At 31.4% G+C, this 25,156-nt stretch overlaps 1 protein-coding gene, 1 long non-coding RNA gene and 1 other non-coding gene across 4 annotated transcripts; 2 read left to right on the top strand and 1 right to left on the bottom strand.

Moving 5' to 3' along the window:
• The first annotated feature begins 2,349 nt into the window (after positions 1 to 2,349).
• On the top strand, positions 2,350 to 2,470 carry LOC148786818 (U5 spliceosomal RNA). Its single transcript, XR_016067648.1, has one exon. It is a non-coding gene; the product is annotated as a U5 spliceosomal RNA (small nuclear RNA).
• A 1,060-nt stretch (positions 2,471 to 3,530) lies between these two features.
• Positions 3,531 to 8,785, bottom strand: ADT2 (arogenate dehydratase 2). 2 transcript variants are annotated; one of them, XM_011091062.3, is made up of 12 exons: positions 8,434 to 8,785; positions 8,262 to 8,329; positions 7,967 to 8,059; positions 6,478 to 6,678; positions 6,319 to 6,399; positions 5,937 to 6,032; positions 5,758 to 5,835; positions 5,538 to 5,627; positions 5,391 to 5,458; positions 4,771 to 4,852; positions 4,620 to 4,690; positions 3,531 to 3,952 (listed from the first exon to the last, which is right to left on the bottom strand). In XM_011091062.3, exons 1-11 carry the CDS (start codon positions 8,666 to 8,668, stop codon positions 4,631 to 4,633), a joined length of 1,152 nt encoding a protein of 383 aa, XP_011089364.1. In that variant the 5' UTR covers positions 8,669 to 8,785; the 3' UTR covers positions 3,531 to 3,952; positions 4,620 to 4,630. The 2 variants fall into 2 exon arrangements, with proteins under 2 accessions (XP_011089364.1, XP_011089363.1); XM_011091061.3 differs by having other exon boundaries at positions 4,615 to 4,690; positions 8,434 to 8,784.
• Positions 8,786 to 12,596: 3,811 nt separating this feature from the next.
• LOC148786817 (uncharacterized) lies at positions 12,597 to 16,830 on the top strand. The gene is made up of 3 exons (XR_016067257.1): positions 12,597 to 12,729; positions 14,075 to 15,208; positions 16,554 to 16,830. It is a non-coding gene; the product is annotated as an uncharacterized LOC148786817 (long non-coding RNA).
• The last annotated feature ends 8,326 nt before the right edge of the window (positions 16,831 to 25,156 follow it).

The raw sequence follows: 25,156 nt of genomic DNA, 5'->3' as shown, positions 1-25,156 counted from the left end.
TCATCGAGCCCATCTTTTTTCTATCCGTCCATTTTTCAGTAAAACACATACAGAGATCTTTGTCGACTCGTACAATATCTCTTCTGAAAGTTGGGGTCATTTTTGCGACTCAAATTCTGGAGAGCTTGAATGTGGAATGGTTTTCAAGGGTAAAGCACACTTGAACGTGAGTGTACAAAATTTCTCAATGAGGTTTGCAAGACTAGAATATCATGTGGTTGAGAGCAAACCAAAACTGTGAAAAATTGCGTTCAAGTACAATGAGGCCACTGGGTGCAATTGGATGCTACGAAGGATATTCAAAGCCAATATGAGATTATTTAATATTACCAAGTACGTGGGACCACACATCTGTTTGATAAATGAGATTTCTATTAATCATTGTAACTTGATAAGAGATTAATTGCAACACATCTGCTTGGTATGGTTCGTTAAGACCTAACATATGACATCAACTATGTCCAACAAAATGTGAAAGATAGGTTTGATTTTAAAATATCTTATCATAAAGCTTGACAGGCTTTAAAAGCGGCTCAAGAAGAGGTTTATGGAACTTGGAAAAGCTTTGTGCAGAAATTACCTAGGTACATATTTGCATTGTAGAAATGGAATCCGGAGACCGTTGTTGAGTGATTGCATCTGGACACTGATATGCTTGGTTTGAAAATATTGAACTATGTATTCTAGATTTTCAGACCGTGTATCAAAGAAAATGAAAAATATGAGTTTTGGGTCTCCATCTTTCTACTAAAGCAGTAATAAGATGTTGGTCAATTTGAATATGACAATACTGGATAACTCCTAAAAAATTCATATTCTGCAACACTTGAAGAACACGACTGCGGCGTAGAACAAGTTGAAGAAGCTGAAAAAAAAAAAAAAAAAAAGAAATATCACCACGCTATACATTAAAGATTGTGTCTTGACCTACGGGCACATTTTCAGATCAATGAGTTGATTGCCTGTATAATATACGACTATCATGCGGACCAAAATTAGTCATAATTCTACTCTCAATAACAAATTTTTTTCAACTACTAAAATTTTTTCCTCACAATAATTTTTCGCACTAAGTTTTATCAATTGCTTGTGGTCCTTCTACTATCAATGCCCAAATTTACTTTTGGGTAAATTACAACGACCCTTCCTAAGGTTTGACATAATTATGAATACCCCATCATTGTTTCAAAAATTACCAAGACCCTCCTGATTTTAATGGTTGTCTAACAATTAGCCCAATCCATTAGGTTTTCATCTATTTTTTGTAATGAACTAACCAAAAAATACCCTTGTGGATTAAAAATTATAATTTTATTTATTTTTTAAATTTTTTTGATTTTTTAATGGACTAACTGGATAATTATTTATAATTTTTTAAAAAATTTCATCCATCCCGTTCGATTTTTTATAAGTGTTTAATTTTTTTTAAAATAAAAAAAAATACAATAAGGGTAAAGTTGACAATTTCATACCCCAGTTCAAAGATTACATATTTTATCAAACATCAAGAGGATATTTGTAATTTTTCGTACAACAAGGGGTATTTGTAATTATGTTAAATTTCAAGGGAGGTTGTTGTAATTTACCCTTTACTTTCTCTTGATTGGATGCATACATGTCAAGAAATGAATTTTTTTCATTGTGTTTAGATTTGTGTTTTAGTTGTTTTCTTTTGTGTTTTGAAAATAGAGATAAGTTAGTGTGTGTTGAAAATAGATGATATATTTGGATTTGTGTTTTGGGGTAATTTAAAATATTTTAAAATAAGTGGTGTAGGTTTGATGTTGGGATTTGGGAGACAAAAATGACTGTTCATTGTCAAATCATATATTTTTATATATAATTTTATATATAAATATGTATATATATAAATATTTTATGTTTAGTATTGTATTTTTTGGAGACAAAAATTACTGTTTATTGTCAAATCATGTCTGTTTTATATTTTATATATATATAAATATATATATATTATATGTAAAGTTGAAAACCAGAAAAACATACAGATAAGGTGTAAAAACACAAAAACAAACCTTCGGTGTTTTGTCTCGAAAAACGCAAAGAGTGGAATCCAAACAAAGCTTTTACTTTTGTGAAATCTTGATTCTGACACAGAAAAATATGCATGTGTCACATTGTTCTGAAGCATAAATTCTGTCAGATCTGGGATTTTTGTTTGTCATTTATTAAAAAAAAATTGGTCAAAAATTCCAAATCTGCGTGTGGCTTTATTTTTTTAAAAAAAAAAAATCGTGTTAGAGATCCGGGCTGTAACTAAAATTTCAAGGCTGTTGCACACTCACACCTTTTCCTTAATTTTTGTTTTTTCTTGCAATTAAAAAATAATTTTTCCTTACTGAGACAACACAGAGTGAAGTATTCTTTGGCTTTTTACTAAAGAATACCGTGTATTTATCTTATTCAACGGCATACTCTAATTTATGTTTCCCACCCTACAATTTATGTTTGAAATTTATATTTCATTTTGGTTGCTTTAGAATTATAGTTTAAAGTTGCAGCATGGATGATAATATTGGTAGGTTATGTGATTATATTTATTGAACCATATGAAAACATACATTATAATATGTTAAAATTAGTTTGTGTTAAGATGTTCAAGAATAAGACAAAGTAAAATATAAAAAAATAGTTAATTCATAATAACAGTGTTTAATTAATGTGCATGCCGCCAGTATGCTGATATGATTAATGATGTCGTTTGTGTTGGTGACTTCATCCAATAATATTGGACATTATCTCCAAGACATTGAATATTGACCGGTACTATAAACCATGCCTGGAATTTTTATTTAGTTGAAAGCATGTGCATCAGGGAAAATCAAACCCTCATCCTCATGGTAGGACTTCAACTACACCAAGTAGAAATCAGAGGTGAATGCAGCAGATAACTAGAAATCAAAAGCGAGTGCAGTAGCAGCCGAGAAATTTAGAGCCCTTCTTCTGCCTTCATTAGGACGACAAAGAACGTCCGCAACCTGAATTCGTCCTACACTGCTCACCAAAGCATCTAATACGATTGGAAAGGGGCAGACCATACAGAAGGACTGCTGCTGCTACAAATAACTGGGCTCTGACATTTCATTAATTATACCTTTTTCGGCCTTTTGGCTAAGAATATTCTTATCAGTTTAATATCGCTGGGGCTTTCAAGTGTACCCTTGCCGTTGCACTATCGCCTTGACCTGATACACCCCACCAATTCTAGTATTAATGATATTTTTCTTACCTGATCTATGAAATAAATTGGAATTATGGTCCAAATGGAGGCAGGATAGCCCCTCCTTAAATTAAGAATACATTCTAACAAGGCGAGCTATACTTGACAATGGACAGCTATACTAGTCACTGACAATGGCCCCGTGTTTTTTTTAGTTTCTACATGGAGCTTGCTGGAGATATTAAATCCCATCTCACCAGGGTGTAGAGAATTCTTATTCATCAACTATTAAGACATTGATAAAAGGTAAAAGGTAAGCAAAACTGTTAGAAAAAAACTAATAAGACATGGATTCAACAGAACATATAAAATATCGAAGCTCGATGTCCAAGTCAACAAATGGTTCAGCTGCAATAAAACAACACAGGAGGATCAAAGATCTCCTTCTCTTCAAAAAATTTCTTAAGTGTTAGTACAGCTAACTTGATTGACCAAAAATATAATCAATTGTAAAGAAGTGCAGTGTGGTTCTTGGATCACATGTCCCTATCTCTCCACCCACGATGGATCGGGCAAAAAGAAGTGAAAAGCAAAATTAAGTAATTACATGAAAGAATAACAGCATTGGTGAATTGCAACTTATGCTGACAGCTCATGGCGCTTGCTCTTCTCTAGCATAATGTTATTCAATTTTGCATTAGCGAACACATTGTACAAACTCCTTAAAAACTTTCTTCTTTTGGATATGAACATATATCATCCAAATGGGAAGACCTGCATCATTGTCAGCATTAAGGACATAAGATATGTAGGAAGTTGTTGCGCCATATCACATAAATGTGGATGGAGTCTAAATAAAGAAATATGTAAATGACATATAACCAAATCAGGTTCTTTTTTTATCCTCTTTACATTTTACTTCAGGAGGGGGAAGGATCTGAGTTACTTCATCAGAGCTCAGTTTAAGTTTCACAAAAGGAAAAAAGAGAAGTTCATACGCCTCATGCAAGTTAGAATTAAGATGTTATGCCTGCTAAAACATGAGTCTTAATCAACCGAGACGCAATTATCATGATAAAGATTTGGCTCCCGTAATAGTGAGATGACACACAATGAATAGCCTTACCACCAGTTACCAGTATATAATCTTCACTAGATTACCCACTAACAACCCAAGCGAAATAATTCATATTCTTAAGATGCTTGTAACAAATCGTTCCTCAAGAAATAATTGTAGGTAGCTTCTTATTAACGAGTGATACTTAGTCCTGATTTTGCAATATAAAGTAATGTCACTAAAGCTAAGAACTGACCCCACAACCTCCGCTATGTTACTTCACTTGTATATACATTAACACGTCAAAAATAAACAATTCCAGTACAAAAGCATGGCACACTCACAGATCTACTATATGATAGTTATCAGATATTGTCACCTTACAAGAATTCTTCTTATGGAAGGCCGTTGTCTGCAGGGTAGCTTCCAAGCACCCTCATAAATGTTGCAAACTCCTGCCAAGAATGTACAACTGTGATGTTGCTTCATGAAAATAATTACTACATGCAGGATTTGAGAATGGAGCAGGACGTACCTTCAGATGACCAAGAGCATTTTGAGCTCTTTCATCTGCCATGGATGCTTCAAAATCAACATAGAAAAGATACGGGAAGTACCTGTGCAGGAATTTGACACCTGATTACCCATCTTACTCTAGGGAAATTTAGTAAAAGCTTTTGAAAAATTGAGAATCGAGTTGGGAAAACAACTGCCATTTTTATGATGAGTTTTGACCCATGCTTAAATTAGGATCAAGGCTGCCTATTGCAAAAGATGAACTCCAGGTAAAGAATCAAACATGTGAATTCTCTAATATTAAAAGACAATAAACTTTGCTTCTTGAATTTGAATCCAACTTCAAACAATTTTCACAAATCAACTTTCAAGAATCTATTAGTCAAAATCAATTTTCAGATGCTTGGCCAAAGACACATTTGAACTAACAAAATAGCCAGATAGTAGAAGATGTGCTTGATAAGAAACATTCCACTAGAAACAGACACATATGTGCTTGATAAGAAACATTCCACTAGAAACAGACACATAGAAGTATGCATTATAAGAAACGTGACATATTAGATACCAAACGTGTGAATGTATAATGAATTTCAGTAGAGATTCATATATTAAAAGATGGAAGATTTCTGCATGTACTTAGGGAAGCAAGTGGCATTCTCATCAGGTGTTTGTAGAGCCCGCTTTGGAAGTGGACGACTTTCAATCTGCATAGGCATGAAAACCAATTTTGTAGTTCAGCCATACAAAAAACCTCACATAAAGTAACTTAGACACTAAATTCACCTTCGTAAGGTTGATATTCCTCATAGCAAATACAGCAAGTGCTTTAAAAAGCATCCCAGGACCTTCCTCAAGTGAGAAGACTATACTGGTCTGATACATGATTAATGTGAATAATGAGAAGGTGGATGGGAGAAATTACATTTTGAAGTAAATAGAATTGCAAGTCCGGGTTCTGAATTTTCTCGTCAATCAAATTAGTTGCTGATCTAGGAAGGCTAACCTTGAAAGGTTTATCAGTGCCTGGTATGATAGGCTCCCTAGCCAGCATAAGGAATCGAGTGACATTATCAGAATCATCCTGGAAAGTGAAGTAGATGTGTGACTAAATGTTTCAAGTCTGAAAATATGTGTTGGAATTGTATATATGCCAAAAATCATTTACAATATCCATAGACAAACCTGTATGTCCTCAGCAAGTACATTCAGACCATAGATTTTAGCAGCAGTCATGCTAGCAACTGCACCAGCATCCTTGAGTTTATGGAAAGCAACATGCTACCATTCAAGAAAGAAGTGTAAGGTAAGAATAAAGTCAAACTCAATTGATCCCAATTACAGCAAGAAACAACATAAACACTGTCAAGAAAATCAATAGGGTTCTTTCCCAAATCTAATCACGCAAGACTATGCTTTGGTCGAAAGGCCCAGACTTCAGAATATTGTTCTCAAACTCCTCTATAGCTATTAGCCAGGTAAAAAATGCAAAAAGACAAGATTTATTGGTCTCTGATACAGTATTAAATCAAACTGCATATGCAAAAAACTGATAGCTATTAATTACCTTTGCTGCACCAGCAGTATCATCCACAGCTTCTCTAACAAGCCCTAATTGAGTTAATGTGTTCTCACACTGTGCAAGAGCCTGCATCATCAGAAGTTACAGATTGTGAGTTGCATGTCATAAAAGATTAATGAAATGGGTTTATTCACTTTGAGGTACCTGTGGATGGCTAAGAACCCTCTTAAGGTCTTCAACCTTGACGTCATGGTTAGCTAGTAAGCAATGTCTGATTGCAAGTTTAACTTCACCTACGATATGCAACCTATGTCGGAGAAGAAGGTCATAATTCCTGTGAATGCTGCCACCTAAAGAATTTTCTATAGGCAAAACTGCTCTATCCACAAGCCACCTTTCAACAGCCTGTAAATCATGGAACCAACATGGAATAAAAAAATGATAAATCAGGCAATAGTTCCTCCATAGTTATTTGTTGGAAATAGCAAGTTTCAGTGAGTACTGCTCCTTTGCAAAATTATAGTCAAGAAAAATAATGTTAGTTTAACGAAATTGAAAGAGAAGAGACAGCGACTGGTTCAACTCCCCAAAATATTGACCTCTCAACTTACAATGCAAAGTATGTTGGTAAATCACAAATATAAACTCCTCCATCTGCCCACATCTGTTGCCTCCATTTTACAGAGATGTCCAAAAGCATTTCTATTACTATATAATGCCACCCTTTTCTTTCCCAGAGTCCATGTCACATTAGCTAAGTATTAGGTCGTCGAGTTCCTTTCTCTACCTGACTATTTCACATACCATTCATGTGATAATATCGTGCCTTTGATATTCAATCCAAAAATATTTCCAATGAGCAGGTCATCCAAACATTACTACTTCAACATGACCAGATTCAAACAATCCTAAATTGCCATTTAAAGGAACTCAAAAATTATTTGTCAAAATTACTACATCTTAAATGAGATCCCACCCAGCACTAACCAATGCAGAACCCTAATTAAGAGTGGGGAATAGGGATAAAGAGAACTGGAACATGGACATTTAAAGATAAGGTAGAAAGATAAAAAAAATGTGAAATCATATTTGAAATTGTTTTGGGATATTTCATCATTATGGGCAAGTCTTTATATGTCAGTAGGATTGGGGTGCTTTTCTTTATTGCATCATATGGTTGTGCAACTTTGTACTTAGTGCATCATGTATAACAACAAGGCTGTCTTTCTCATATATAAAAAAGTTAAGATGAGGACACAAAATGGTATGAAACAAAAAGGATCATTTGCTGAGCAGAATGGCCTAACACCCAGAATGGAATACTTTTAACCACAAATTTGACTCAGTAACTACTTGGGAATTTTGGAAATAATTGTATGTAATAGAGAAGTAAACTAAACCAGCTTAGAAAGGAGCTTGCAACATTCTGATCGGATGAAAACAGCAAAGCAAGAACTTTAATTGATGGAGAAAGCTCTATTATCATATATTTCCCACGTTTGATCCAAAAGGCAATCCTACCAACAACATTTGATGTCTCGTCGTTCATCTTAGCCTCATAAGATATGCCTACATTCATCTAAAGAAAATGCAGTTCGGCCATAGTATTATAAAAATTAACCACATTAGGAAGTATTTCCAAGAAGTATGATTGATTTAATACACCAAAAGAAAAGGAAATCTGATTACTGACTTCAAAAGCCGTGTCAAATTGTTCACATGGAACTGCTTCACAATTGGGATATGCCTTCTCGGCTGCAGATTCACTGTACGCACCTCGAACCCCCTTTCATAAGATTTAACTGATATCAGAAACATATGCACTCATCTACCGCAGAAAATATACTAATCACAGTACAATGTAATAGCACAAGGTACAACAACTATATGTCGCACCCAACGCACTTAGATGTTGTACCGTGTGCATCGAAGTTTGTATCATTAACAGAAGAAGACTTTGAAAAACAAAAATATCCCTAATGCAAAACCTGATAGGCAACGCGGAGACGAGACCCTTCGGAGGTCAAATTAGACAGTTGAGCAGAAGTCAGAGGCCCTGAAAATAATCGAGAATTTCAAAGAAGCAGAAGAAGAAAATCAATCCCCTAATACCTAGAAACACCAAGCCATGAAACAAAAACCAACAAAATTAAAACATACGAGGAAGTGAAGTGGGAGAATCTTTAGAATTAAACTCATAAGGGTAGTCCTCGATGATCTTTTGCAGCTCGATTGCTTGGATTTTCCGTCTATTACTTCTGGTGCTACTGCAGGCGTGACGAGAGATGTTGGGTCGTAGTTCAGGGAGCTTGAGGGTGAAGAAGGGATTGGTTTTAGGGTTTTGGATCTGGGAATAGAGAGGGGCGAGTGGGGATCGGGATGTGGTGGCCGCCATTGTCGAAGGCGCGTGGCGGCGTGCACTTGCATGAGATGCGTATGCTAGCGGGAGGCCGAGGCTTTGAAGGTAAATCTCAACTTCATATTTTGACCTGCTCAATCTGCATACTATTAATTAAGTAGCAGGGGCACTATAATTCACTCCATATATAATATCTATGGAAAAAATATAATTTTCCTGTTGTAATTTAAAGGGAAGTAATTTTCATTTTGTATGAATAAATTTTAGTACTTTAATTTTACAATTTTGGTTCCATTTGGTGGAAAAACCCACAATTTTTTTAAAAATTATGTGTTAATTTGTGAAACTTGAAAAATATATTTTGACTTAGTTACTTATATTTAAGAGAATAATTATAAAATAATTCGATCAGACTTTCTTATATATATTTATAATAAAGTTTGGGTCATGAACTCCAAAAGTTGTTCAACTATTCCAAGTCAGCTTAACTTTTTTTTTTTTTTCTAAGAAAAAACTCTAATTATTTATTTTTTTGAACTTCTACTAAAATGTAAAAGAAGACTATGTTGAAAATATTGGTATAATTGTAAATTCCTCCCAAATGTAACCAGTAATTGCAAGGAGCCCCTTCTTCTTAATTATTAACTGCATATATAAACTTTTATTGCAAGAACTATTAATAAATTTTATATTATTTATTTTTAAATAACAATAGCTATATAATGGAGGGAAAAAAACACTTGGAAAAAGTTTTTATATATAAAAAATTTCCTTTAATTCAAAGAAGTTATTTCAACAGTTTTTCATTTTAGAATTATTCGAAAAAATTCTTATAGTTTCAAAAACAGGCCCGCTACTTCACTTGTAATTGGCCCAAGTTTGTAGATTCAAGCCCATCTGAATGGCTAAATAACTTTCTTGAGAAGCCCATCTCAATGGCCCATTAGCTCTGTAATCTCATAAACTAAGAGCAATTGTTTTTACTGTTGAGTTTTCATAACGCAACCCATCAAAAGTGATGGTGTGAGTTTATCGGGCAAAAGCCCATGATCTGATAAGCATGTAGAAGGACCAAAATGTCCAAATTTTTGCCCAACCATTTACGTTGCTTAAGATCCCATGATCTTAAAAGTCATGAGTTCGAATCCCCCATATGCATTGAATGTTATCTACTGCATAGTTTGAGTTATTGTCTATTGAAGTAGTAAGTCTTATTGACCATAATATGATTATTGTAATAATATTTATTAAATATTGATGTCGACAGGAATAATTGTAATTCTAATCAATATATTTCAATTAATAATAGTTCATTACTCTTATTTAAAAAGAAAAAAAAGAAAAAGCCGAGCACGCAAGAGTATTATAAACAGTATCAACAGAACATTGTAGATTCATCGTGGCAAATTTGGCAACATGCATGCATGCATAAGGTAAACATGCGGGTATCCACTTGGATGACGAGAAATTAGGGCTTGCATGCATCTCATTTAGGGGGTGAAAAATCTGCTAACATGGGCATATGCTAAATTGAATTCAAACAAACTAGTTATAACCCAAAGTAAACATATGGTTGAACTTTTTAATATATAAAGGGCGACTTACAATTAATTTTGAATTTTTTTAATAATACATTTAATTTAAATTTATTTTATTACTCAAATAATTTATACTTCAAATAAATGGGTTTCTTACATTATTAACCGCCTACGTAATTCCTTGAATTCTATTTTACCTGTATGTTTTCTTAGAATAAATCAATCATCGTTACATTATTTCGATCAATAATAATTGTATTATAATCAATATCTGTCAAAGTAAAATAATATCCACACGTTTGCAGTATTTAAAAATATAATTTGTAATTATAAAATCTCAACTTTAATAAATAAATTATATCATAATGGTATTTCAATTTTATTTTTCTTTTAGAGAGAGAGAGAGAGAAGCTAAGAGTTGGATTCTAGCAATTCTCAACGGAATTTGCAGTATGTCATAAAACGCAGGGCTTAATTTTTGTTGTATGTGTCGTCAAAGATAAGATGTTAGTTAGATGTATGGCTTGTCCAATTGGGAAGTGCACTGCACTACACTACACCACACTGCAGTCCACAGCCCAAACTTTGTCCTATTTCCTACAACCTCGTCATCTCTCCTGTCTGCCCATCACAACCCCCCCCCCCCCCTTTTTGTATTAAATATATATATTTTTATATGATCTTGAATTTATTTTTATTTTTGTATCTATAAAATAATTAAAATATTAAAAGAGACATCATAATTTTTTCGTATTAGAACGATTATTTAATCGATTAGTAAATATCTATACACTCAATGATGGTATAATATAATCGATGCATGACCACACATAATTTTGTTGATTTTTTATAGAATTATATATATCAATTAAATACCTTCAAAGAAAATATGCTATTAGAAAATTCTGCACCATATATAAAAATAAAATAAATTTGTTTAGAGTCAATATCCTATTTAATGGCATGCGACATTTGTACAATGTCAATTATTAAAACAATATATTACAGTGATAAATTTAATTAATATCCATATAATAGAAATCCCATTTTCACATGAAGGGGGTAGTGGCGATTGGGTGCGAACAGTCCCACAGGAAGCGAAGGAAGGGACAGATCGATGATGCTTTACTTCACAGGAGAGAAAACTGCAGAAACAAAAATGGGACCCACGCACTAAGGCAGACGATGATGACGATTGATTTGGACAGTGTTTCTTCGACCTCGTAAACTGAATTATTCGTCATCTAGCCGCATTTCGCATGCCACGTCTACCCACCAGAATAATATGGTGGGCCAACTCTCACCGACCACCACTCACATCGGGCCCCACTCCTGTCCTACTGCTCTACGCCCCCCCCCCCACACCCCCTCCCAAACACCCACTCCTCCCTCTCCTCGCACCGATTCAAAACAAATGCTTCCTAATTTCTGTATATATAAATCTTTTTTTAATAATTTATTTAAAAAAAGTGGATGGGACTTACACGAATTTTCTAGGAAATTCATTTGAAAATAAATTTTTCTATTTGAATCTAACATTAATATTTTTACCTGATACAAATCATTACTTTTTATTTGTTACAAAAATAAAAAATTAGTGATAACACTCATAAGCGCATTTTATTGCATACATCGACCAAGACCGTTATAATTGACAAGCTGCCACCAAAAATTAATTACGTGTGAATTAATCTACATATATGTTTAGTCCCATTAAAGTCTTAACAAAAATTTAAATTCACATTGTGGGCATGTCAATGTTCGATTTCAATCACAATTTATTATATAAGCTTTATAAGGAGTAGGAAAAAGTAATTTATTTGCATGTAAATATTTAAAATTAGTGAAAACCACATATAATTTGGGATGGAAAAAAATAATAATTTGAGTGTTGGAAGTTGGAGCCGAATGTCGTTAGTAATTAAAATTTAAAATCATCATGTATGCACGTGCTTGTGTTGTGTCTACATCTACAAGACGAACAAACCCAACACTATGTTTAGTTGCATATTTTGGTATTTTTCGAATCAAGATAAAACAGAATTAATGTGTGTTTTTGTTTTTTTTTTTACATTTTATTTGTGTGTTTTTTATTTTTTAATTATTTATATATATAATATATATATATACTGTGACGCCCAAAAATTATAATATATAATTGGGGGATCAATTGGTAAATTTTTATGAAACTTAGTTAATTGGTAAATAAATTATGGGCCATAATTGAAATATAATAACACTTGAATGGATTAAATTGGCGTTCGTTATAATATTTTGGGATGATTTATATTAATTAAGAAAATTAGAAAGGACGTAATTGGTATTTTATGAAAAGTTTAATTAAATAAATAAAATAATAATATTATATATATAAAAATAATATGTATATATATATATATAAGTAGAGAGAGAGAGAGTTGAGAGTGGAGGTGGGGCCCAATTCCCACCGCCTCACTCCCTCTTTGCCTTTTTTTTATTTTAGTTTGTATGTTGTTTATGCACATACAACACACACAGCAAATTGCAATTTTTTTGGCGAGAGAAGAAAAACAGACGGAGGTAAGAAAATTGCTATTTTAATTTTTATTAATTTGTGTAATTATATTATTTAATTAGTTCATTTATTAAATGTTGTTTATATTAAGTGATGTACTATTTAATCGGAGTATTTTACGAGTTTGACTATATAAAATAGTGTCGAATTAAATATCAAATTGGATATAAAAATGATATCGTTGGTTAATTAGATTATTAAATTTATTAGATTTGAATGTTGCTATAGTCAAATTATATAATTCCAACGGAATTGCTAACCAAATACGCAATTATATGTATTATTGTTTAATTTTAAGAGTATAATAGCGAGAAATTGATAGAAAATTCATAGAAATATTCCGAGAATTATATTTAATAAATGGTATGCTAATAAAGAGGAAAAACGAAGATTTGTACTTCGATAGAAATGGAATATTGAATAATTATTAGAAATTGTACAAATAATATTTAATATTATATTTAAAAGAAATTATGATATTCTCGATATATCAATTGTGTATGGTATAACTCATTATAGGATACGGGGGTGAGGTGAAAGGACTGACAATTAGTGATTGAGTAGAAAGAAACGTTGTGAGGTTGAGGTAAGTAAATAATTAGTATTATCTATATATGCTTTCTGTATTTGTGGTTTTATTGTTATATGAATTTGTGGTTAATGTTGCCATTGATTTGTCTGAAATTATATAAGTGATGAATGATTTGATTTGATTGTCGATATTATGTACGTGGAATGAGGAAATACGTTGAAATATTATGTGTGTTGTTTGATGTGTTGTGGGTGTCTGAAAATGAGAATGTAGTGATATATTGTTTTACGTTACTAGTTGCTTACAAGAATGGTGATATGTGGAAATGAGGGAGTGGTGGAAATTGAATATAATTGTGGCGTGAATACCCCTTGACGTGTTGAAAATGCTATGTGCGAAAAGAAAGTGCTATGTGCGAAAAGAAAATGCTATGTGCGCAATGAAAAGAGCTTTGATGCGATGCTATGTGCGAAAAGAAAATGCTATGTGCGAAATGAAACAGCTATGTGCGAGATTGATGAGCCGGCTGTCAAGGGGATTCACTTAAATTTATATAACGGTGAGATTGAGTTGGTGGGAAAAACACAATATCACCTTCTGGTAAGCAAACTAGGGAAAAATGGAGTTTGGTTAGTTGTCTTATTATGAGATAGTCATGTGGTGTAATAAAGTTGATTATGTTGGAGTTAAATTGATTGTATTCCATTCGTGTTGCTTGTTTATCTTGTTTGGGCTATGGTTGACATGCATATATAGATAGGACTGGTTATTTGCTTACTGAGTGGCAGGCTCATTCCCCTGCTGACATTTTCTTTCAGGAATAGACTTGAGGGTGTCTGACTATTGAAGAATAGGTCCACGCGCTATACTCAGGCAGGTCGGGCCAGTATGCAGTTTTCTCCTCTGTGTCAGTTAGAGTACAACTCACATTTTGTTTGTACAGAGAGAATATAAGCGTACAGATTACTTGTGACGAATCACCTTGTGGTGGGTGATATGTATATATATATAATGTTGTGGGTTGATAATACCTATTATGACGTTGGGGTTACGTATACACATGGATTAAATTATTATGTGCATTTATATATATAAATACAGGGATACAATAAATATGACGTTTAGGGTAGGTATAGCCCTTGTAGCAAAGGGGGTGCTACATTAGGTGGTATCAGAGCAGGGATTAGATTTCCTTGGGATAGTAGATGAAATGTTATTTTATATTTAAGGTGTATATGTTAGGAATCTACTCACATGTGTGTAATTTATATAAGATGGAAGCGTCAAGGGAAAACGCTGCTGGCCCAACTGAGTCATTAGAGTCTGTGCATGGTCATGATTCAGGATCAGAACATTAGGGGTTAGAATCCCAAAATAGAAATGCCTCACAACCAAAAATGAACCCCTTTGTGCAACAGTTTGTTGAATGATGGAGAGGACATGAGAGAAAAATACCTATATTTATTGTCTGAGCCGATAATTAGTTAAATTTCGAGGACGAAATTTTTATTAGGAGGGGAGAATTGTGACGCCCAAAAATTATAATATATAATTGGGGGATCAATTGGTAAATTTTTATGAAACTTAGTTAATTGGTAATAAATTATGGGCCATAATTGAAATATAATAACACTTGAATGGATTAAATTGGCGTTCGTTATAATATTTTGGGATGATTTATATTAATTAAGAAAATTAGGAAGGACGTAATTGGTATTTTATGAAAAATTTAATTAAATAAATAAAATAATAATATTATATATATAAAAATAATATGTATATATATATATATAAGTAGAGAGAGAGAGAGTTGAGAGTGGAGGTGGGGCCCAATTCCCACCGCCTCACTCCCTCTTTGCCTTTTTTTTATTTTAGTTTGTATGTTGTTTATGCACATACAACACACACAGCAAATTGCAATTTTTTTGGCGAGAGAAGAAAAACAGACGGAGGTAAGAAAATTGCTATTTTAATTTTTATTAATTTGTGTAATTATATTATTTAATTAGTTCATTTATTAAATGTTGTTTATATTAAGTGATGTACTATTTAATCGGAGTATTTTACGAGTTTGACTATATAAAATAGTGTCGAATTAAATATCAAATTGGATATAAAAATGATATCGTTGGTTAATTAGATTATTAAATTTATTAGATTTGAATGTTGCTATAGTCAAATTATATAATTCCAACGGAATTGCTAACCAAATACGCAATTATATGTATTATTGTTTAATTTTAAGAGTATAATAGCGAGAAATTGATAGAAAATTCATAGAAATATTCCGAGAATTATATTTAATAAATGGTATGCTAATAAAGAGGAAAAACGAAGATTTGTACTTCGATAGAAATGGAATATTGAATAATTATTAGAAATTGTACAAATAATATTTAATATTATATTTAAAAGAAATTATGATATTCTCGATATATCAATTGTGTATGGTATAACTCATTATAGGATACGGGGGTGAGGTGAAAGGACTGACAATTAGTGATTGAGTAGAAAGAAACGTTGTGAGGTTGAGGTAAGTAAATAATTAGTATTATCTATATATGCTTTCTGTATTTGTGGTTTTATTGTTATATGAATTTGTGGTTAATGTTGCCATTGATTTGTCTGAAATTATATAAGTGATGAATGATTTGATTTGATTGTCGATATTATGTACGTGGAATGAGGAAATACGTTGAAATATTATGTGTGTTGTTTGATGTGTTGTGGGTGTCTGAAAATGAGAATGTAGTGATATATTGTTTTACGTTACTAGTTGCTTACAAGAATGGTGATATGTGGAAATGAGGGAGTGGTGGAAATTGAATATAATTGTGGCGTGAATACCCCTTGACGTGTTGAAAATGCTATGTGCGAAAAGAAAGTGCTATGTGCGAAAAGAAAATGCTATGTGCGCAATGAAAAGAGCTTTGATGCGATGCTATGTGCGAAAAGAAAATGCTATGTGCGAAATGAAACAGCTATGTGCGAGATTGATGAGCCGGCTGTCAAGGGGATTCACTTAAATTTATATAACGGTGAGATTGAGTTGGTGGGAAAAACACAATATCACCTTCTGGTAAGCAAACTAGGGAAAAATGGAGTTTGGTTAGTTGTCTTATTATGAGATAGTCATGTGGTGTAATAAAGTTGATTATGTTGGAGTTAAATTGATTGTATTCCATTCGTGTTGCTTGTTTATCTTGTTTGGGCTATGGTTGACATGCATATATAGATAGGACTGGTTATTTGCTTACTGAGTGGCAGGCTCATTCCCCTGCTGACATTTTCTTTCAGGAATAGACTTGAGGGTGTCTGACTATTGAAGAATAGGTCCACGCGCTATACTCAGGCAGGTCGGGCCAGTATGCAGTTTTCTCCTCTGTGTCAGTTAGAGTACAACTCACATTTTGTTTGTACAGAGAGAATATAAGCGTACAGATTACTTGTGACGAATCACCTTGTGGTGGGTGATATGTATATATATATAATGTTGTGGGTTGATAATACCTATTATGACGTTGGGGTTACGTATACACATGGATTAAATTATTATGTGCATTTATATATATAAATACAGGGATACAATAAATATGACGTTTAGGGTAGGTATAGCCCTTGTAGCAGAGGGGGTGCTACATATACACTTATATATAATATAAAAGAGACATGATTTCACAATGAACAGTGCTTTTTATCTAAAATATTAAACATACAATAATTATAGATATACATATTTATATATAAAAAAGATATGATTTGACAGTAAATAGTGATTTTAGTCTTCCAAATCTCAACATCAAACCTACACCATTTATTTTTAAATATTTTAAATTACCTCATAACATAAATCCAAACATACCATCTATTTTTAATTTACACTTATTTATATCTATTTTTCTCTTTCTATCTTCAAACACCAAAATAAAACTTTTAGAACACAAATTCAAATACTATGCAAGTTTTCAGTTTCCTTCCAGATGGTTCTTTTTGTTTTTCATTTTTTTGAATATTCCTATGTAGAAATAAAATTGAGTTCGACCTATTTGAGTTCTCTGTTGTAGAGAACTTTCTTTACTTTTAACTTTTATTGTTTCTAACTGATAAGACGCCGTCAATATATTATTCAATATTATAAAGAAAAGCTATTTCCAGAAATAAGCATTGCTTTTATTCCTAAAAGAAAATATTTTTTTTAATGAACATAAAAAAATATTATTCACATTTTATTTATACCACAAGATTAATTATCGTACTCGAAGTCAGAATTAAGTCAATTCAAATAAAAAATAATAATCATATTTTCTTTTTCATTCTGTTTTATGGTTCAAATTTAAAGTAGGTAAAGAATTTGACTGATCGCAATTTGCGGAATTTAGAGCCGTCACTATATTAATATTTTGTATCAAATTATTTCTAATATTTTGTAAGTTTAACAATTCCAATGTTATAATTTGTGAATTTAAAGTTATGTGTTTTAAATCCCTAATAAGATAAGACATTCAATTTCTTTAGATAATTCTAATTAATAATTCAAACTATTAATTTTATCAAACATAATCGATGAATTTCAAATTTTTTTAATATATAGTGGTTGGTTCAAATCATTTGGATAAATTCAAATTAATGGATTGATGAAATGAATTCTAAAATTGATCACAAGTCACTTCTTAGATCCGACAAGAGAGATCCGAATCTTATAAGCACTTTATAGAAATAAGAGAGTGAAAGAGAGAGTTGGTGGGTAGGATATTTAGAGAGTGGGTTTGTAGTTTGAATAGGGGCGGGGTATCTCACATGTGAAACCTAGGTGTTATAAGTCAAAACACTTGTCTACCAAACGGACACCATTTAAACAATGCTTTTCTTACACTAATTTAAGCAACTTGATTTGTAATGAAGTTTAGCATATTCCCTTCACAATCGGACCCCCACCACTCAACTATATTTGTTTCTATTAATAATCAAAATTTTCCAACTCGTCAACTCTTTATAAGTTCGACTATGTCGACATTTATTAACTCAATTGGTAGGAACGAAATATTAGATTCAAATGATTGTGAGTTCGATTGAATAGAACTGCGACAAATTAATTAATTTTTTTTAGTAGAAAAAACAAAAATGATAATCCCATGATCATCTTACCAAATTTAGGGAATTGAACGTTTGGAAAAAAAGTTGTATTTTTACAAAAATAATAATCGTTTTTTTTAAAAGAATCACAATAAAAACAAAAGTGGAGAATGTTTTGAAATGTGATTATAAATTGAAAATTTAAGTTGGAGTATTTGGTAAGAATGTAGAAATATACATGAATGAACTTGCTGTTATTTACAAAAATACCAGAACTTTTTGCTGTTTTTGCAAACACTACAAAATAGTAATTTTCTTTTCCTTAAAAAGGCTCAGAAAATTTAGGAATATGTTTTTTTATTGTGTATGTATATACATATATAGATATATCATCAACTTTTGTGTGAACTATCATATTGCTATATGTGACAAGTGGCACGTTTATTATTTAAATTCGAGGGTGTAATATCATTCTATAATTGGTATTTTCTGATTTATTGTAATTGTACTGTGTACTTATTGATTTAATTGAAATATTTATCAATTTATTGATATTGATATAACATATGATCATCAGTTTGCTCAATACCCACAATTAAAAGTTGAGGCCCTAAAGTCAAGAATGTCGCAATTTGTAATTTTAGTTGATTTTCAGTTATTAGATAGGAATATTACTATCCACCATCAATAGGTCTCCTCGATGAAAGAGAAGTTCAAACCTGAGTTGTCCCGTCCCCTCCACCCCACCCCCATTGTACTAAAGCAAGGATAGAAAATTAGTACGATTGATGAATCATCATTCATCCTTACAATCTACAAAACTTGGTATGATAAATCAATTGGATAATATATATATATATATATATAATGAAATCAAATTCGAGCAAATATAGTTTTAAGAGAAATGATCATGAACAATTAAATAACAATTAATTAGTGTTATAGTACTTGTCATGTATTTATTTAACATACCTGCTAATTTACTTATAAATTAATATAGTAAAGTTTAGTGATGTGAGGTGGGAATGGACAATACTCCCAAGTTCCCATGCATGCATAGAATATTGGTAGGGTACAGAATCCAAATTAAAGCCTTAGAAATAATTAATTAGAAGCTTAAAAAACCTATAGCAGATTTCCAAGGCTGCAGATACATATTTGATTCTTTTCTTTCCCCAATTAATAATATAGAGGAATGAGGAATGAGCATGCATGCTCCTATTCATATCTTTTTTTCTTATTTAATTATGGAGGCAGGGGCAGGGGCGGGGCGGGGCGGGGGGGCATGCACACTTTCCCAACACTACCTTTAACTTTCATCATCTTGACCAGTCAACTGATTTGACTGCTGCTGATTGCCCATTATCACTACATATATCGGTCCCACATTTGTCTTCCACCTCCACCCCCCACCCCTTCTCTACCTGTACTTTTAATAATTATTCATTATTATTATTATAATTAATTTTCTCAGTTTTTTTTTTCTAATAATCAGAATACCAAAGTATCATTAATTGTATAGAAAACCCTAGCTAGGGTTACTACAATTATTATAGTGTCTTTTGAAACGTAGAGGGAGGCAAAATTACAAAGAAAAGACATTTTCATGGGATCCCAAGATGATGAAGAGTGGGATCAATGATTGTTGGTTTATGATATATATATATATATGTCCCCACTGACAGATGATGACAGGGTTAGAATATTTGTTGGGTGGGGGGTGGGGGTGGGGGTGGAGGTGTCCATCCATGCATTGATTTTCCCACCATTCCAAGGATCTTGGTCCCTTCAAATTAAATCCTACCTAATAATAATTAATCAACCCCCAAATTAATTTGTAGTGGGTATTAATTAATTATATAACTAATTATTAGGGTGATCTCTCTTGATGCATATCTTTTTTTTGATTGGCTGATTATTATTCCTTGCTAGTGGATTGCATTTGTTGCACATTTGCTGTATGTCTTAATGGATAAGGAAATTCATCCAATCATTCATATCCATACATTATAATAATTAATTACTAGAATTCTAGTATTTTCCTTTCATGAATTGGGGGCGGGTGCGGAGGGGTTTTGTAATATATACAATTAAATTTTAATATATAAACTCTAAACAATATAAATGATATCAGTTATTAGAATATAATTTTCGCTGCTGATGAGGTAAAAAAATTCATATTATTTAATGTTTTCATACTCGATTTATACATACGTGTGTGTATATAATTCGAATTGTAAGAGACTGTTGGACAAAATGTAATTTTTTAGATGAGATTATCATTATATCACAAAGTTGATCCGTTCATAAATTCAATGATTAAAAATGAATCAATATTTGGAGTTGAGAATAAAACTTTACCCTATATGCATGCATGTAAGGAGATTAACTTGTTGCATATGCAGCCAAAAAGCACAAGATATATATATATATGTAAATGTCAAAAGTACTAGGTAGGTGGGTAATACATAGAGTTGTTTTAATTCAAACTAGGTGTTGGAAAGCTATGTCTGTAGTGATTCACTTGTCTCTTCTTTGCTTCCCCATGCATACTTCGATAAATTTAAGATAAAAAGTTGTATGTTTCCTCATAATGTAAGTACAAAGAAAACAGTATACTATATTCCATAAATGGTAAAAAAAAGAGGGGTTCCCAATGTATTTTTGAAGTAAACATTAGATTGGTGATGCATGATGAACATATAATTAATGTAATTGATTTGTGTGAAGATTCATATGTATATATATCTGCTTTTGAGGTAGGGATGATGATAAGATTTGACGCATGAAAGATCAATATCTCATGTATCTAATCTAACTATGTAGAATCTCTGTCACCTTTGTACTTTAAATTTTAATCAGAAAATAAATAAAAATTAAACCCTTATGTAACTGACAAACAACTGATTATCCAAATATTCTCCACATTATAAAATTAAGGAGGTATTATTTTGCAGTAGCTTCCACTTTTGTATTGAAAATAAATTATATATAAAGTGGTAAATAAAATGATTGTGAAAGTCGTCAGTATTTAAAAACACAAGTAAAAAATAGCAAAGAAATTATACAATTGTGGGGAAGAGCGAAAGCGGGCGGGGGATAGGTAACGGGGTAGGAGTGGAGGTTAGAGTGCTGATTTTCTTTGTTTTCTTAAATATATTATTTATCAATGTAATTTGAACTCTTAATTTTTTTATAAATTTAAAATCTAACGGTCATAGTTACAAATACTTTTATGATATTTGAAAAAATAAAAATAACTCCTAAATTGGTTGCCTAAACAAATACGTCCCATTATGACAATTCATTATAGTGATCCATTAAAAAAAATACGATTTTTCGCTATGGTTAACTAATATAGGCCAAAGAAAAAAAAAATTGTGGCAAATAAAATCAACCACGGCTTCACAATAGCCATTATCCTTTGTTTATGTAAGTGCGGCCAAAACATTAGTCATGGTTAAAATCATGACCAATATTTTAGCGATGGCAAAAAATCATGGCGAATATTGATTAATGGTGGTAAAAATTAATTTTTTACTTTGATTTTATTTAATCGTGGTTACTAAAATTAAGTTATCACAGTTTTTAAGTCGTGGTCTTTTTATAGCGTAGCAAAAATTCAATTTTTTTGTAGTGATATTTGTTAGACGGACGCTAATTTTGGGAGGGTATTTGGCAATTTTTAGACAATGAGTGGATATTTGTAATTATAATAAATATTTGAGGAGTCTATTATAATTTATTTTTAATAATAACTCGATAAATATTTTTATTTAAATTAATTGCAGATACCTCCTAAATGGCACGAGATATACTCCAGATGGAAACTTTGGAATAATAGCTTTTTGTGTGTATATATATGTATGTACGGTCTCTCCCGTGCTTATGGGACAGAGGTATATATACATGTACGTACACGAATATATCTTTCAATCTCGATATATCTATCTTGATTCTTGGAAACGCACACGTTTATAATAATTGAATATTAATTGAGCTGCATGCGAATTTAACTTATGTTTCTATTAATAGGAGGATAGCAATTATTTATATATTATGATTGAAGAAACAATTCAACTCAATTGTTGAAAATTTTGAAATTCATAAATAAACCATCTAATAATATTATGCAATTGAAGTATTTAGTTTATAAACTCTTCAATCCAAATTTATATGCTATTCTAATACGCATATAATGGCATTTCAATCACGTCCAGTATAATATGAATTAATGAACGATCATCGCATCTGAAAATTATTTAAAAATATTTTAGTAAATATGGGTAAAGTTTCACCAATAAGCTGTTGGTCGATTGATATACGGATTGGATGCTAAGACAATTTATTCAGCAAAAGTTCGAAACTTTATGGGTACATTTGTTGAGAAAGGTTTAACTCTTCATTCCCCTTCTTGAACTTGTCGAATAAAAATATATGTCACCTCCAGTGAAAAACATAAATAAATATATATATATATATATATTAAGGTTAAAAGAAAAGAAGGGAGAAAACGTTAACTTAGGACATGATTCAGTTCATAAATTTAGTTGATTAGGACATGAATATATTACCCCACTCCATACATGTGTTCAAGTCACAAACATAATCATGAATTTGGTGCAGCTAATTAAATTTACTGCACACAATCAATCATCTTTTATATATATATATATATATATATATATATAGGTCTATATCCATAGGATTCCTATGTAGAATTGATGGTGCTAGAAAGGCAATGTTTTCTTGCCACTTAATCATACAAATGAACTATTTCTCCACCCCATTAATTCTTTTAAATTGTTAACATAAGATACAATATATATATATATATGACTAGAAGAGAGAGAGAGAGAGAGAGAGAGAGAGAGAGAGAGAGAGAGAGAGAGAGAGAGAGGTGACTATTTACAACTATGGGGAATCTAGGGTTTAGGATTTAGGGCTTAGAATAATCATGTTTTTCATTCTCTATTGACACAACCAAAATTTAATATAACTATGTTGCAAATTAATGTTTGTAAGTAAAAAGTGTTTTTTCATTTAATTTTATATCAGTACAGATGATGGAAAATATAAGAGCTAATTCATCACGAAAGAATTGCAAATCACATTTTAATAAATAAACAAATAAATATTACCATAAAATCTCCGTTCAAAGTCCGTAACTCTTTTAGTATAATGCATGGATACAAACATGATGATATTAATTATACACTACATGGACACACAGAGTGTAATATTTTTATAAGTTTAAGAATATGCATTTATTTTAATTATAACAATCATCAGGACAAAGTATTATTAATAAGGGGTACGTGTACAGTAGGTAGTAGTATAGTTTAAGGAAAGTATGGCATGGAAAACACGATGCAAGAAGATAATAATAATGTAAGAGATGTCCCAACCTAACAACCTTGACATAAAAGATAAGGATAATTACATTTATATCCCTACTTTATAATTTATTTATACAAAATTACTGATATCTTTTGTATAAATACAGAAAATCATTTCCAAGAGTAAAAAAGCAGGATTATGTGACAATTTTGATGTTTTTAGAGGGCGTAAATATAATTTATAAAAAAATATGAATAATATATATAAATAATATTGATAATTTTTATTGGTGTATGGATAATTTATATAAATAGACAATGGATTATAAATTCGTAAATATAGTTATATCTAATTAAAATCATGTCATCACTTGACTCTCTCTCTCTCTCTTGTTAATTTAGAAAGAGAGAGATGATGAGGATGATGATGGTGATGAGAGAGAAACTAATTAAGGCAGTGATTGTGCACTCAAAGCAGCATATATAAATAGGTGGGATTGGACGTGGCACGTAAATGGAGCAACCTTTGGTTGGGAACAATTATGGAATGGGGACGTAAAGTAGAATATTGATTGATTTCACCCATCACCACCCTTGCAATCCTCTCTTACTCATTGCACATGTATATGTGTATGTATATTTAAGGAATAATTATAATTTTGTCTTCTTAAATTTGGTGTAGTTATATATAAAATTTATGATTTAAAACATTATATTTAACATATTTGAAATTTGTCTGTACCTAACAAATAAGTCATTTCGTTTGTTAAAATTCACTAAATTTGTTGATGTTAACAAAATAACTCAATAAAATGATATTTATCCTCGATTGACTTATTACTAATTTGTTGCAAGTCAGAAAATTTATTTTCAACTAAATTAATCTTATAACGGTGAAGATATATATCTCATCACATGAATTAATGCATGAATATATATGAGGTTAATTTGATCATAAAAAGATTATTTGATCTGCAATACATCAACAATAAGTCAATTGGGGGTTAATATAGATTCTTTTTCGATTTATTTGTTAATACCAACAAATTTAGTTAATTTTGACTAACGAATAGACTTATTTGTTAGAGAAGGTAAATTTCAAGGGTGTTACATAAAATTACACCAAATCTCAAGAAGGAAAATTTAATTATCCCTATATTTGCACATACATGTAAATATTCATTTACAATTATGCTAATTTGAATATGTAGAAAATTTTTACCCAAATTTGGTTAAATAGAATCAAAATTTGTACAATATTTAAAACAAAATTTTTATTTTTTGTCTCGTAACTTTTAAAAAATAGCACTTGTGATGACATGACACATTCCTTTAGATACTTTAATGAAAAATAAGCATGGGGTCAGTTATAAAATTATAACATTGGTCCTATAATGTTAAAAAATCAATACTTTAGGTCCCATTAAGTAACGGTCACGTAATATTTTTTATTATATATCTGTCGATAGGTCCCATGGGACTAAACGT

Source organism: Sesamum indicum, linkage group LG9 (genome assembly GCF_026168435.1).
Source record: "Sesamum indicum cultivar Baizhima isolate 11 linkage group LG9, ASM2616843v1, whole genome shotgun sequence".
Taxonomy (NCBI): Eukaryota; Viridiplantae; Streptophyta; class Magnoliopsida; order Lamiales; family Pedaliaceae; genus Sesamum; species Sesamum indicum.
This window is presented reverse-complemented; position numbering and strand designations above follow the sequence as displayed.

Bases quoted from the DNA above. Each gene is read 5' to 3' on its own strand.
- ADT2 (XM_011091062.3), bottom strand. From the start codon at position 8,668: ATGGCGGCCACCACATCCCGATCCCCACTCGCCCCTCTCTATTCCCAG. The intron at 6,033-6,318 runs GTAATTAATAGC...CTTGAATGGTAG, and splicing joins ATACTGCTGGTGCAGCAAAG to CATGTTGCTTTCCATAAACT. The intron at 5,459-5,537 runs GTGAATTTAGTG...ATGCCTATGCAG, and splicing joins GGAATATCAACCTTACGAAG to ATTGAAAGTCGTCCACTTCC.